The 13,297-nt window shown below is 41.2% G+C and overlaps 1 protein-coding gene across 1 annotated transcript; it reads right to left on the bottom strand.

Moving 5' to 3' along the window:
- Window positions 1-6,761: 6,761 nt before the first annotated feature.
- LOC123401392 (uncharacterized protein At2g24330-like) lies at window positions 6,762-10,872 on the bottom strand. The gene is made up of 5 exons (XM_045095179.1): window positions 10,454-10,872; window positions 9,339-9,483; window positions 8,086-8,195; window positions 7,550-7,970; window positions 6,762-7,458 (listed from the first exon to the last, which is right to left on the bottom strand). Exons 1-5 carry the CDS (start codon window positions 10,712-10,714, stop codon window positions 7,214-7,216), a joined length of 1,182 nt encoding a protein of 393 aa, XP_044951114.1. The 5' UTR covers window positions 10,715-10,872; the 3' UTR covers window positions 6,762-7,213.
- Between the last annotated feature and the right edge of the window lie 2,425 nt (window positions 10,873-13,297).

The following is a 13,297-nucleotide window of genomic DNA, read 5'->3' as shown; positions in this document are numbered from 1 at the left end:
GAGCATCTAGGACCCGTGCCATATGCTTGGCTGCTAGGGTGAACAACAGTTGGCTTGTAGCTTTCGCATCCGTAGCAATGCCCTAGAAAACAAACACACACAAAAAGAGTCAGATAAATATTTACTTTATGTAGTATAGGAAGGGCATGCAAAATCACTAGGATTGTACTAGTTTCTACGAGTTTATTGCATGGACATGCTATATCCACGATGTAGTCTAGGAAAAGTACTCTAGGAGTAATTAGGAAATGCATGTTTCATGTGTAAATGTTGTTTAGAGGACTGACCATGAAATTTCTGCCATTGCACTTTTGATATGTTAAAATATAATCTTCGGATGTTGTGGACACTTGCGTTTGACACTTGTGCATAATCTTAATTCTTGATGTGAGCAATCCTATTGAACAAACAAGATGCATTTTATTCAGGCAAACTATTTTGTCTGAGGAAGTCCGTGTGGCCTATGTTTTGCCCGAATGTTGATTCATTTCCGTTCCGGCAAATTTGAGGTGCTCCATATGTCCACTTTTTAGCAAAGGTCATACCAAAAATTTCCATGAATTTCACCATGACTAGTGCTAGAATCTGGGACATATTGAGTGCCCGGGAATTGCCGGAAAGGGAATGAATCAACATTCTGACCAAATATAATCCCCCTTTTATTATTCACGCTTCTATTTATATATAGATGTTCAATTCTTTAGATATAGTGTCACTGTTGTTGTTTACGCATTTACAAACATGTTCCATGAATTATGAGTTCAATTACCACATTAAAACAGGAAATGTCTGACGATGATTATTGGGAGTGTGAATATTGCGGTGACTATCGGGGTATGTGCACACGCCTCACGTGCGAGACGACGGGTTCTTCAGCACGAAGCTTGACGAGACCTTCAAAGTTTGTATGGTACGCAACGATGACAAGTGTTTTTTCGTAATTAAGCATGCATGACTTCTACTTTTTTTTTGCTTCAACGTGTAATTTTTGTTTTATACAATTCAACTAGTTCGTCCCTTGCCATGCAAGAAGATATGTGTTGGAGAGCCTCAGTTTCGAAGACCAGGAGAGTATGGAGACGACGAGAGCTAACCTGAGGACTATACATGGTCACACATTTGTGATCAAAGTAATGAATTCAATTTTTAACACAGAAATAGGGTGCCTAAATTGGGAAGATCTTTGCAAGGCATATGGATTTCAGGAGGGTATGGAAATAACCTTCGATCTTCGTCGTGGAGATAATATGTGAGGTAACATCGACATTTGCGTGGATGTCGATATGCTTCCTATTTTACCTCCATGTAAGTTTGTCAACCATATTTGTTAAGTAATTTGTATTCTATATTTAAAAATAGGTGGTGTTCATCCATATACTAATCTTGTTAAATTATAATTTACACCTTATTTCGGTACTTCGAGTGAATTATGAAAATTAATTGACACGACACACTACACGTATGGATCACATCTAACTTGGAAGAAGGATGTTCTTCTCTACTTTCTTGTTGGTGTCCTCGTTGGTAGGGAGAACTTTCCGTATAATTTGGGAACTCGCCCAAATTATATATTTTACATGCCACTAGTGCATAGGTTGAGGGCGGATGACATTCGCCGAAATATCTTGGTAAGAGTTTGCTAATTAAGTACGCTGTACTATTGCATAAATGGTGTTGATTACATTGCTAACTAGAGTATTATGTTCTTCAACAACAACTGTCATATGAAAAATAAAAGCCCACTCAGGGCTGAGTTCGATGCTCCATACTCGACTGACCGCAAATCAAAAAGGCTCAAATTTTAAGCATGGAGAGAAATAAAGAAGGATCGCAAGCCACAAGTTGGAGACTGTTGGATCTCTGTGCTTCATCACAGAGACATAGGTGTTATTTTGTATTATGACATTATACCTAGGAGCAAGGACTAGGTCTTATGAGACAAGTTTATGTGGTTGATATTAACTTGGCATGATCGATTAGGATGCATGCATATGATAATTATTATGATGTTTTTCTGTTTTATGAGATTTTAACTTGCTATATGATTAAGATGATGATGAGTTGGTATAAATGACGAGACTACTTTATGTGTATGATATGATGAGAATAATGCATGTTTATTATGATACGATGAAACTACTGTTTAGAGCATGCACAAATACGTAGAGGGGCATAAATACGACGGGAATTAATATTGAAAGCACGAACATTAGCAGTTGCGCTGGAATACTAGTAGTAGCGCTTTATTTTTTCCAGCCCTACCGCTAAGGTAGGTAATTCCAGCGCTACTGCTAACTGGTTATATGTAGCGCGTTAGGAGTAGCGCTGGGGCCAGCGCTACTAGTAAGGCTAAAACCAGCGCTACTGGTAGCCTTTCTCCTACTAGTGCCCATGTCTATTCACAAATATATTTACAAAAACTCTAAATACCTTGATGCCTTCTATTAATTGTATTTAATTTTTATATTTAATATATCTATCTATAACTACTTGTTGCTTGCAAGTAATGAGTTCAAAGGGATTGACAACCCTCTTGCCCGCGTTGAGTGCAGGTGTGTGCTCTTTAGTGTGTAGGCACAGAAGACGGGAAATTGCATGGTACTCCTATTCGTTTGATAACCTTGGTTCTGAGTGAGGGAAATACTTACCTCTAGTGTTCTACATCATTCCCTCCTCTTCGGGGAAAAACCCAATGCATATCACAAGTATTAGGAAGGATTTCCGGCGTCGTTGTTGGGGAGTATCACCAATTTTGGAGTATCACCAATTTCCGATCAAGTACTTTCTCACAAATTATCATTCGCTTGTTCTGCTTTTTATTTGTTGTTATATTTTGCTTCCTATAAAAATGAAAAATACAAAAATATTTATCTTTGCTAGCTTGCTTGTTTCGTTTGTTGGTTGCTTGCTTGAAGTTGCTATCATGTTTGAATTTGAAATTAGTGGTGTTTCCGCCTCTAGTGTGGAAGGTTTTGATTGTCCAACTTCTCCATGTAATGAGAATACTAAAATAAATTTTGATGAAGTTGCTGAGGATAAACTTAATAACCTTGCGGATGATTATCCTTCTAAAGGAGAACCTGTTATGCAAACAAAGAAATTCCGCGTAGGTAGTGGTAATATTATTTGGAAAAGTGTAATTCAAGACTTCTTCACTTGTGTTGGCTCATTACCCTTGATAGGAGGATCTATTCTTGCTAGAACTACTAGTTATGCGTATGCCATATCTTTTCTCATAGTTTAATTGGAAAGACAATTCGTTCACATGCATCCCTTCATATAATGGTTGTTTCTAGAATTCTCTAATATTTAGGATACTTCTAGTTAATGTTTGGCAACAACATTTCTCGTTCATGAGTTCAATCACATTATGAAGCAAGCTAGAAAAATATTTGTTCATGTGCTGAAGTATTCAAGTTTTGGGTGTTATCATGATGGATGAAGGAATAAGGAGCGGTAAAGAGCCTAAGCTTGGGGTGACCAAGGCACCCCAAGTCAAATTCTAGGAAGACTCAAGCGTCTAATCTTGGGGATGCCCCAAAAGGCATCCCCACTTCCGTCTCAATCCATCGGTATGTCACTTGAAACTACATTTTTATTCGTCACATGATATGAGTTTTGCTTGGAGCATCGTGTAACGTATTAGTGTATTAGCACTCATTTTGATCTCAACCTCTAGTGGAGCAAATCGAAACTTGGCGGCAAGTTCATTTCTCTGAAAATAAGCATATCACAAATTAGTGCAACAATTGGAAGAATAAGAAAGTTACAATGTCTTCCAAACAATGGTCTTGTTCACGTATACATGTATCTCATTTTCCCACCATTCATCACTAGCCACAATGGTCTTGGTAATAGGATCAAACCCAATGCATGTTGCCTATTGGGTTCATGTCTTCCAAACAACAGAATATTTTTTAGCACATCCCACTTATTCTTGAATTTCTTTTTGGTATATTCTCTCATGGTACACTCAAAAAACTTTTTTACCACATTGTTCATGTCCAAGTGGTGTCAATGTTCCTTCTTTGCCACGGTTATCGACATTCACTTCTTCCACACAAATATCAATGAAAGTTCTAAGACCCACATTATCCCATTGTGCTTTCATCTATTTTTTATCATGTCGATACAAAAAATTGGAATAATTAATATGGTGTACAAACGATATGTACATTTCTGCCATATCAACACATCTATATCAAAATTATTTCTGCCATATCAACATAATACAACCAATACATCTATATGAAAATTATTTCTGCTATATCAACACAATACAATCAAGACATACCAGTACTCCATATATAAACAACACATCATAGCATATCCCAGGAACTGCTGACAGGAACAAATCACTTCCAAACAATCATAGGAGCTGCTCACCTTGGTGGCTCATGGCCAAGACGAGGGGAGGGGGAACTGGGGTGAGGCGTCGTCCTCTAGAGGGGCCGGACCGGGCCAGGAGCTCGCAGGGAGGGAGGGGCGGAGGGGACGCGGCCAAGGAAGGGGTAGAGACGGAGGATCTGGGGTGGAAGATGGAGATCTACCCGCAGTCCATGTCGTCGGAGATGGCCTCGTCGAGGAGCGGGCGACCTGAGGACCGGCGACGGCAGCGACGGGCAAACCCTAGAAGCAGCGAGAGAGGAGAGGGGGGAGGGGTCGAGTGTGGGAGGAGTGATCCCGATATTTCCCTCGACGGTTCAGTCCGAGACCGACCGATGGCATTTTTTATGTAATAAGATCAAATAATAGGGACACACTGTTATATTCTGTTTTAAATGAAGAAGTTGTGGGAAGTCACTCTACCCCCACATTTTTCCATTGTGAAGGAAAGAAAGGTGACAATAAGCTGAGCTCGCTTCTTTAAAATGAGTTCTTTTCAGCTTCTAGCTTATTTTTATAATAAGGCATGTGCCAATGCAAGTCTCTTAGCGCGGTTTCATAGGCATTTTGCTTATGTGGCATTGTATTTAATGAAGAGCAATAGTGAGGTTGTATCTTAGCTAACATACAACCTTGGCATGTGGCCATAGGCAAAAAAGAGGTGCTAACCCAATCACATACATGCATGAGCCACAAATCATTAAATTTAGATACAACACATAAGATACAATGCATTGTACTAGTTGTTTCTTATGTTTTTATTACACATATGATTACGTGCTAAGAGACTATGCATTGGCACATGCCTAAGCTGCTGCAAAAGAACTGGCACTAAGTTACTCCCCCACTATGAGGCTGTCCGTAATGGTAATATCAAAACTAGTATCATGCATGTCAACTAGGCAATTTTAATGATGTGGCCTTCAAAAAAAATTAATGATGTGGCATAGAATTAAATGAAGAAAAAGATGGTTTAGTATCATATCATGATACCATATCATATTAAATGATGTGTTACTATGTGTCATGCATGGTAATAAATGAACTATTTTATGATACTAACATATGATAGTACTATGCACTACAGATGTAATGATGTGGTCTTAAAAAAATGATGTGGCATAGAATTAAACGAAGAAAAAGATGGTTTAGTATCATATCAATGATACCATATCATATTAAATGATGTGTTACTATGCATCATGCATGATAATAAATGAACTATTTTATGATACTAACATATGATATTATGCACTACAGATGTAGTATCATACTTCCTTCGTTTCTTTTTAGTCCGCATATAAGATTTGGTCAAAGTCAAACTTCATAAATTTTGACTAAATTTATAGAATAAAATATCAACATTTATAATATTAAATCAATATTAGTAGATGCATCATAATATTAATTTTCATAGCATATAGGTTTAATATTATAGATGTTGATATCTTTTGATATATATTTGGTCAAACTTTATATCACTTGACTTTAATCAAATCTTATATGCAGAATAAAAAGAAACAAAGGGAGTACACTAGTATCATATGCTCCTGTTACAACCAGACTAGTCTGAGATCCATTTGTCACCATCATCGTTGGATCGGGAAAGAAACACGCACAAAGCAGCCATTATGGATGGTAGACTGTTTCCGTTGAAGCCCCACGAACACTGATAGCACGGAATAATAATCGCCGCACAGTGAACATCTAGCAGAAGCCCCACGGAAGGAGCAAGCGTCGGTGACCAGACATGGTCAGTAGTCACACCACCACCTGGGCTGGGCTGACTCTTGACCATCCAGCCAACCGCGCCCGTCAACTATGCCTCCTGGGCAGACAGCCATATACCAGGTTCAGAGTCGTCAGAAACTCAGAATAGGCTCTGCGCATCTTAAGATGAGAGGATTTTGGCCCTGCTTTGTAGAGAGCAAAATAAGGGAAAACGTACTAGCTTTTTCAGGGTTCTAAAAAAAACAGTCACTCTTCTCGGTAAAGCCCACACCCATTATCTAACCCGTCCCAGCTTAAACCATCTCCCAAGACTGTTGTTGGAAGTTGGAACGGAACAGCGTCTCCATCTATCTTGGTCTTAGCCAACGGTGACTCAGTATCTCACCCGTCTGTCCGTGGAGAAACACGCGGTGGCACCAACTACTTGGGCTCAGCCAACGGTGCCAGTACGTCTAACCCCGTCGCTGCGCGCTCAGCATCAGGAGGGTGTGTGACACCACAACCCTGAAGAGTAAACAGATTCCTGGACATTCCCACCGCATCAAACTAGCAGCCAGCAATAGCATACAACCCACTAACCCAGCTTAAGCCCAGGCAAAACGAAACTATAAGTTCAAGCATCATCGCGTCAAAGATGTGAGACATCAGTCAGCAAAACTTAGTGCTATCAATCAAGATTACAAAAATAAGTTGTGACCGTAAATGTCCAAACACTGTCAAAATTTCCCATCTCCAACGGAGCAACTGGACACAAATATGGGTAAAATAGAAGCATCGATCATATCTATGTTTTACACCACTACTATGTTCCGACTGATCTCACCTGCTCGCCTCCACCTCATAGCTTCCCGACCTCAACTTGTCAGGCGGCAGGTTGTCATTCGCCACTCCAGCAGTCCCCATTGCCAACAAAATTCGTCCTCTCAAGTATGTATGGACAAACTGGCTAAATAATTATTGTACTGGGTTGCTGTGGATCATATAAGTCACCTATTTCCAATTTTACAACAGTGCTACATCTGCAGCTCAAACCAGTTCAAACGAGGCGATATGAACTAATTTCACAAAGATCAACAGTGATAGTAACGGACCATCATCAACTTGCCTCCACTTTCTTCTCCGTGTGTTCTTCATTTGGCAACTCCTCCACTGTAGCCATGTTAATTAATTCACTCTCTACTACTGAGCTTGTAGCAGATAATCCATCAGCAGGAGCAACTGGGGTCGATGGGCCTGAGCTGGAGCCTGAGTATTGCCCCATCGAGTTCTTTGATGTGTTTAGCGCATGACAATGTGGGCAATAGTACGTAATGTGTGGGTAATCTTCCTTCCGGGCCAAGCCTGCAAATTATTAAGTTGGTAGTAGGTCACGCATCCATTCTTTGTAAGGAAATAGCTAAAAAGATCAAAGAGTTCTATTTCTCATGCATACCATTATGCATATGGCAATTGCCACAGATCAGAGCGTACGACTGTGATGGGTCCTCCCCTACGAGTAAGGCAGCGATTTTTGCAATCCATCCACCATCACTTGCCCCAGAGCCTTGACAATGTTCTACAACCCTTGTAGGCTGTACGTTTTCCAGGCCAGCATTAAGAGTTGAGCTAGATTCAGCACCTTGTACCGAAGTATGAGCAGCTGTAGTGCTTCCAGTCCTGCTGCCTCTTGCATTGGGTTGCTTCCTGTTTCTCACACCATCTGATGGCAGTATCTCAGCATTGTTGCTCATAACCACTGCCGCATCAAAATTTGGTTCTTCCCCAAGATGTACTTTTAAGCCAGAATCCGCCCCCAGCTTAGATGCCAAAACCGAAGCTGCTGCAGCTTTTGCAGCTGGATCAAGATCATATTTCTGCACATGTTCAAGTTGGGATAAACTTTGTCATCATTTAGTATTGTTGTGTCAATGACATGATAAAATTATATTCCAAGTAATGAACTCAATAGCTTGACCAATGACCGTTTACCTGGATAAGCTGTTGTGTAAGGTAATAATTCGTCCGTTCTTTCAGTTCATCAATCTTGGCCTTCCTTTCAGCTCTCAATTTTTCCAGTGTTTTTTCATCTTTCCGTTCACCTGTGGACACAGGGAAGTAATTCAATGATAATAACAAGGTGTACTGATAAGATGATAAATCATATAGGTTAGTACAGGGCAAGATTAACATATTAATACATATCACAAGATAACATAAGTGCCAAGATCCTTCCTGGCAAAAAGAACGTTGCCCATTTGTCATTTGTGTATCAGAACAAGCATGCAAATTTAGACATGAGATGATTCAAAACTCCAACACTTAAATGCCAGGCAATCATGCAGCTATCAATATTTGTTGTGATACAGCAGTTATGCCAAATAAAGTGTTAATAACTTGCCAGATATATCTTGTCACTGCTTCCATTTTCAATTCCTAAGATTGCTTTCGGATAAAATTAACCACGCCATGTTTCTATTTGGATAAATAGCATCCAGGGGAACAACAACCACTTTCATGGAGATATTATTTGCACTTATCTAAGTCCCAAGCAATTCGACACACTCTTTGACTGCCATCAAATTTCAGAACGTCAAAAGAAAAGAATAGCATTCCAGCTAAAATGAAAGTTTGTATTATAAAGCATAAAATTCTGTAACACAAGCTACATATTACAACCTCTGAAGTCAAACCCCACAGCAATCTTTTTGCTAGAAGCATAAACATTTTAGGGAAGATAGGTAAAACTAAAGGAAATCTATCTCCTCTGATAAGATCGCACACAAGTGAAAGTAAAAAGACTTGAGTGAGTCAAACTAGAAGCACCACAAGTAAAATATGTGCAAAGAAGTGAAAATGCTATGTGTGCAAGTGCATACATATATTGTAAACTGTTTCGTATTGCATACTTATCAGAAATTAGAAGAATGGAAATTGGTTTAATCTTTTCAATTCAAGCCAGAAACTTAAAAATACAGTTCACACCAGCATATGTGGACTAGTACAATAGTGTGCCAGATAACAACATACTGTTGATCTGCAGAAGAAAAAAAACATAGTGCCCCATACTTCACAATATTAAAGCCAAAGATATAGTTACAGAAGTCACATTCGACACGCATATAAACATGACGGGATGACAGCACCAATGCAGGACTCACTAAGAATGGTTAAAAAATTGCAGAAATAGTTCAAATATGTGGACCACTAATTATGAATTCAGACAGTGGTTTCAAGATACTTACGCATCCTTGTGAAGTTTACAACTGCTGAATATACCACAGACGATATGGCAGGCAAAACAAATATAGGCAGCACTCGAATTGCCCTCATTTGCCAAGTGAGATCTTCGTCTCTTGTCATCATGATGGCATAACCAACAGCCACAGCCTGAGAATAGGACCAACTATTAAGAAGGCACAGATTGCTTGCTGGATACTTAGTACAAAAATAGCCATTACTGGTCTAATATAAATGTAACCCATAGAAGTGCAGAACTCAACAATTCACATAACTAGAGGATCGCAGAGGCAAGCTGTGAATCCCCAAACAGACTCTCACCACAGCATAAGAGGAAACCAGTGTTTCCTTTTCGGCAGATACTCAAAAAATAAACCCTCTCGGCAATCCTACTTAGTGTTGTTCTAATGATACCTCAAATACACCAAACTGCAACTAGATTATAAAATATTGTTCCTGGAAATACACAAATTGCGCAACATTGGTTTCTTATGCATTGACAATCTAAACATATAATTCAACATACATCAATTTCTACTTTGAAAACAGTAGCACACAACTGAACATTTTGGGCAGGCGTACACAGTAATAACTCCAAAAGGAAAGGAATCCACAAACAGCATTGACTTGTGAACATGAATATCTGACAGAACAATCATAGCGAAAATCTGTGCATCTCTTCCCAGTAAGAAGATCTACTCTAGAATCTATGAACCAGAAACGCAGTGTATCCGCCCATGTGGCCAACTGGCCATGTCTAATCAGCATGGATGATCCCGAACTTTCAAAGCACTCTGTCTACTTCGTTCCAACAAAGCTGGTTCGCTTTTAACCTCCGGGGAAAATATAACACCCCAATCGCATGTTCACAACCTCGCACACGACCGCGTACGCGCACGCACAGAAGCACGGAAAGAAAAAAGAAAAACTCCGAAAGTTCGACTGAGAAAACATTGAGGCAGCCAAATCTCCGAGCGTGAACAAATGGAATCACCGCGAATCCAAACCTAGGCGCACCCACGGCCGCTAGAGCAGACCATGATCATCTCAGATATGACATCCACACGCGTAGTAAATTGGAGAAGGAACAAAGAGCGGGATGGTTAGGGGATTTGGCGACCTCGGCGAGGACGGAGAGGACGATGATGTTGCGGACGGTGCGGCGGGAGAACTGGGTCCGGCGGCGCATCCGCGCGTGCACGGCGGCCTCCTCCTTGGACAGGTACTGCAGGCGCTTCTCGTAGTCCTCGCGGCCGCCGAAGATCCCGCGCCACATCCTCCCCAGCACCCCTCCTCCCGCCTTCTTCTTCTCCCCCTCCTCCTTCCCCTTGCCCTTGGCCTCGACCGGCTCGCCTGCTCCGTCCGCCGGCGTGGAAGCCATTGCCGGGGCTCGCGGATCTGCGCGCAGCGGGATCCGATAGGGAGGGTGGTGGTGGGACGCCACGCGACGGTGGCCTGGCCTCCGCGCTGCCTCCTTGCTGGCTCTCTCTCTCGAGAACTCCCAGCACTACTTTTTGGTGATTCGGCGTCCAGGTGGGGTGGGGTGGGGTGGGGAAATGAGGACGATGGATGGAACGCACGCGTCCAACCACACAAGCAGTAGAACGAAGTCGTACCGTGCCGTATGCCCGTTACGCGTTCGTCCGGGCCTGGGAAACCGACGGTTCGGATCGACTACAACCACACCACGAAAGCACCCAATTCCTCAGCGATCGGGAAGCAAAGTTTTGCATCTTTCTTTCGGTGGCTTGGCAAAGAGGCAGGGGAATGCTCGTCTGCCTTGGGTTCGGGGGCACGAGCGAGTCAAACACGCACGGCAAGCAGCCGGTCACCTGCTCCGATCTACGGGCGCCGGACTGGGATTTGGAGGCTTTCCGCACCGCACGCGTCGTCCATCATGCCTCCATGTGTGCCCCATCGATGTTTCCGGCGCATTAAAAAAACAGCCGCTGACTGCTCGGAGATCCAACTGGCACTACACCACGATCCGTGTGCGAGTAGAGTTTCTACACATGTTTAGTTGTTGGACATCTCATTCAGTTACATGAAAGAAAAAAAATCTTGGGTTATTCATTTATGATGGCCTAAACGTCATTTTCATTTGGAGGTACGTGGCAGCTTTGAAAGACTCGCGAAACTGCATTAGGGCAGCAAAAAAATGCTATGGGCAGAAAAGGGAAGGCTTTAGATCATCTAAGATTTTTCTGCTGTAGCAGATGATGTAAAAATTGGTGCCTTGAAATTTTCAACTAGACCATCGCATATTCTAATATTTCCAAACTAAAGAATGTTTAAATCGGAAAAAGACTAAAGAATGTTTGATAATTGAGCGTAGCTCTGATGGTTATGTTAGTTTAATGAAACCAGCTCATACTTGTAATCTACGTTGAATTTCGTAAAAAGGAACGGGTAATTGCAGTATAATGTGAGTAATTTTTTTTCCTCAGTTATGAAATCAAGGTTTATATCGAATCAATAAAAATATCAACCACAACCGTCTTCAACGGTTGCACACAAAAGAAAACAACCAACTTAAACCCAACGCGGTTAAGAGGGTTGTCAATCCCCTTGGTCTCGTTATTTGCAAGCAAGTGAGGTGTCTAGATAATTGTAAATTGCAAAATAAAATAAAAACAAGTAAATAGCAACAAGGTATTGAAGGTTTTGTAAATATATGTGAATAAATCTGAGGGACGTTATTTTTCCTAATGGCATCTCTCATGAAAACAACATACGATGGGTAAACAAATTACTGTTGGGCAATTGATAGAAAAGCGGATAGTTATGCGATATTCACGGTAATGATCATGTGTATATAGGCACCACGTTCATAAACAAACAAGTCGACTCCTGCGTGCACCTATTACTATTCTCCACTCATCGGCCGCTATCCATCATGCATCTAGAGTATTAAGAAAAATAAAGTAATGCATGGAGAACGATGACTTGATGTAGACAAATCAAACTCAAGCAATATAAATAAACCCCATTGTGTTATCCTTAGTAGCAGCAACACAAAGACGCGGCTTGTCCCTTCTGTGAATGGGATATAGAAATTCGTCAGGTTGAACCTACTACAACGCACCTCTCTCGTCGAAGAAATATCAATCTAGTTTGCCAAACTATTTTAATAGATCGGAGAGAATTACGAAGCTATCATAGGCATGCACATCAGAGTCATATTAGTATTGAGAGAAGACTCAAATATTTATCATGAATAATCTAAACATAAACCCATAATTTATCGGATCCCAACAAACGCACCACACAAAAGGATTACACCATATGGATCAAAGCGAAGATGCGATGATCATTGTATTGAAGATCAAGAGAGGGAGAGATTGACATCTATGTACTAGTTATGGACCCGTAGGTCTGTGGTGAACTACTCACACATCATCATGAAGGCAACAAGGTTGATGAAGAGGTCGTCCGTGATCGATCCCCCCTCCGACAAGGTTCCAAAACGGAGCTCCAGATGACCTCCTGTTGGAACAGAGACTTGTGGCGCCGTAAAAAGTGTTTCGAGGCTGCTTCTAGGGTTTTTTAGGATATATGAGAATTCATAAACCAGAAAACAGAGTCGGGAGGGCCTCGAGGGGCCCACAAGCCATGAGGGCGCTCCCCCCCCGGTCGCCTCGTGTTGGCTTGTGGGGCCATCGGGTGGCCTCCAACCTTCTTCTGATGCTCGTTGGTCTTCTTTTGGTCCAGAAAAAATCTTTAAAAAGTTTTAGGTCAATTGGACTTTGTTTGGTATTGAAAACCTGAAAAGTGAAGAACATGCACAAAACAACAATTGGCACTGGACACTGGATCAATAGGCTAGTGCTCAGAAATAATATAAATTGGTAAATAAATACCCAAAAAGTATTCTGGAATGATAATATACCAGCATGGAACAATCAAAAAATATAGATATGTTGGAGAAGTATCAAGCATCCCCAAGCATAATTTCCGCTCGTCC

Source organism: Hordeum vulgare, chromosome 6H (genome assembly GCF_904849725.1).
Source record: "Hordeum vulgare subsp. vulgare chromosome 6H, MorexV3_pseudomolecules_assembly, whole genome shotgun sequence".
Classification (NCBI taxonomy): domain Eukaryota; kingdom Viridiplantae; phylum Streptophyta; class Magnoliopsida; order Poales; family Poaceae; genus Hordeum; species Hordeum vulgare.
This window is presented reverse-complemented; position numbering and strand designations above follow the sequence as displayed.

Bases quoted from the DNA above. Each gene is read 5' to 3' on its own strand.
- LOC123401392 (XM_045095179.1), bottom strand. From the start codon at position 10,714: ATGGCTTCCACGCCGGCGGACGGAGCAGGCGAGCCGGTCGAGGCCAAG. The intron at 7,971-8,085 runs GTAAACGGTCAT...GAACATGTGCAG, and splicing joins TTACACAACAGCTTATCCAG to AAATATGATCTTGATCCAGC. The intron at 7,459-7,549 runs GTATGCATGAGA...AATAATTTGCAG, and splicing joins CAATTGCCATATGCATAATG to GCTTGGCCCGGAAGGAAGAT.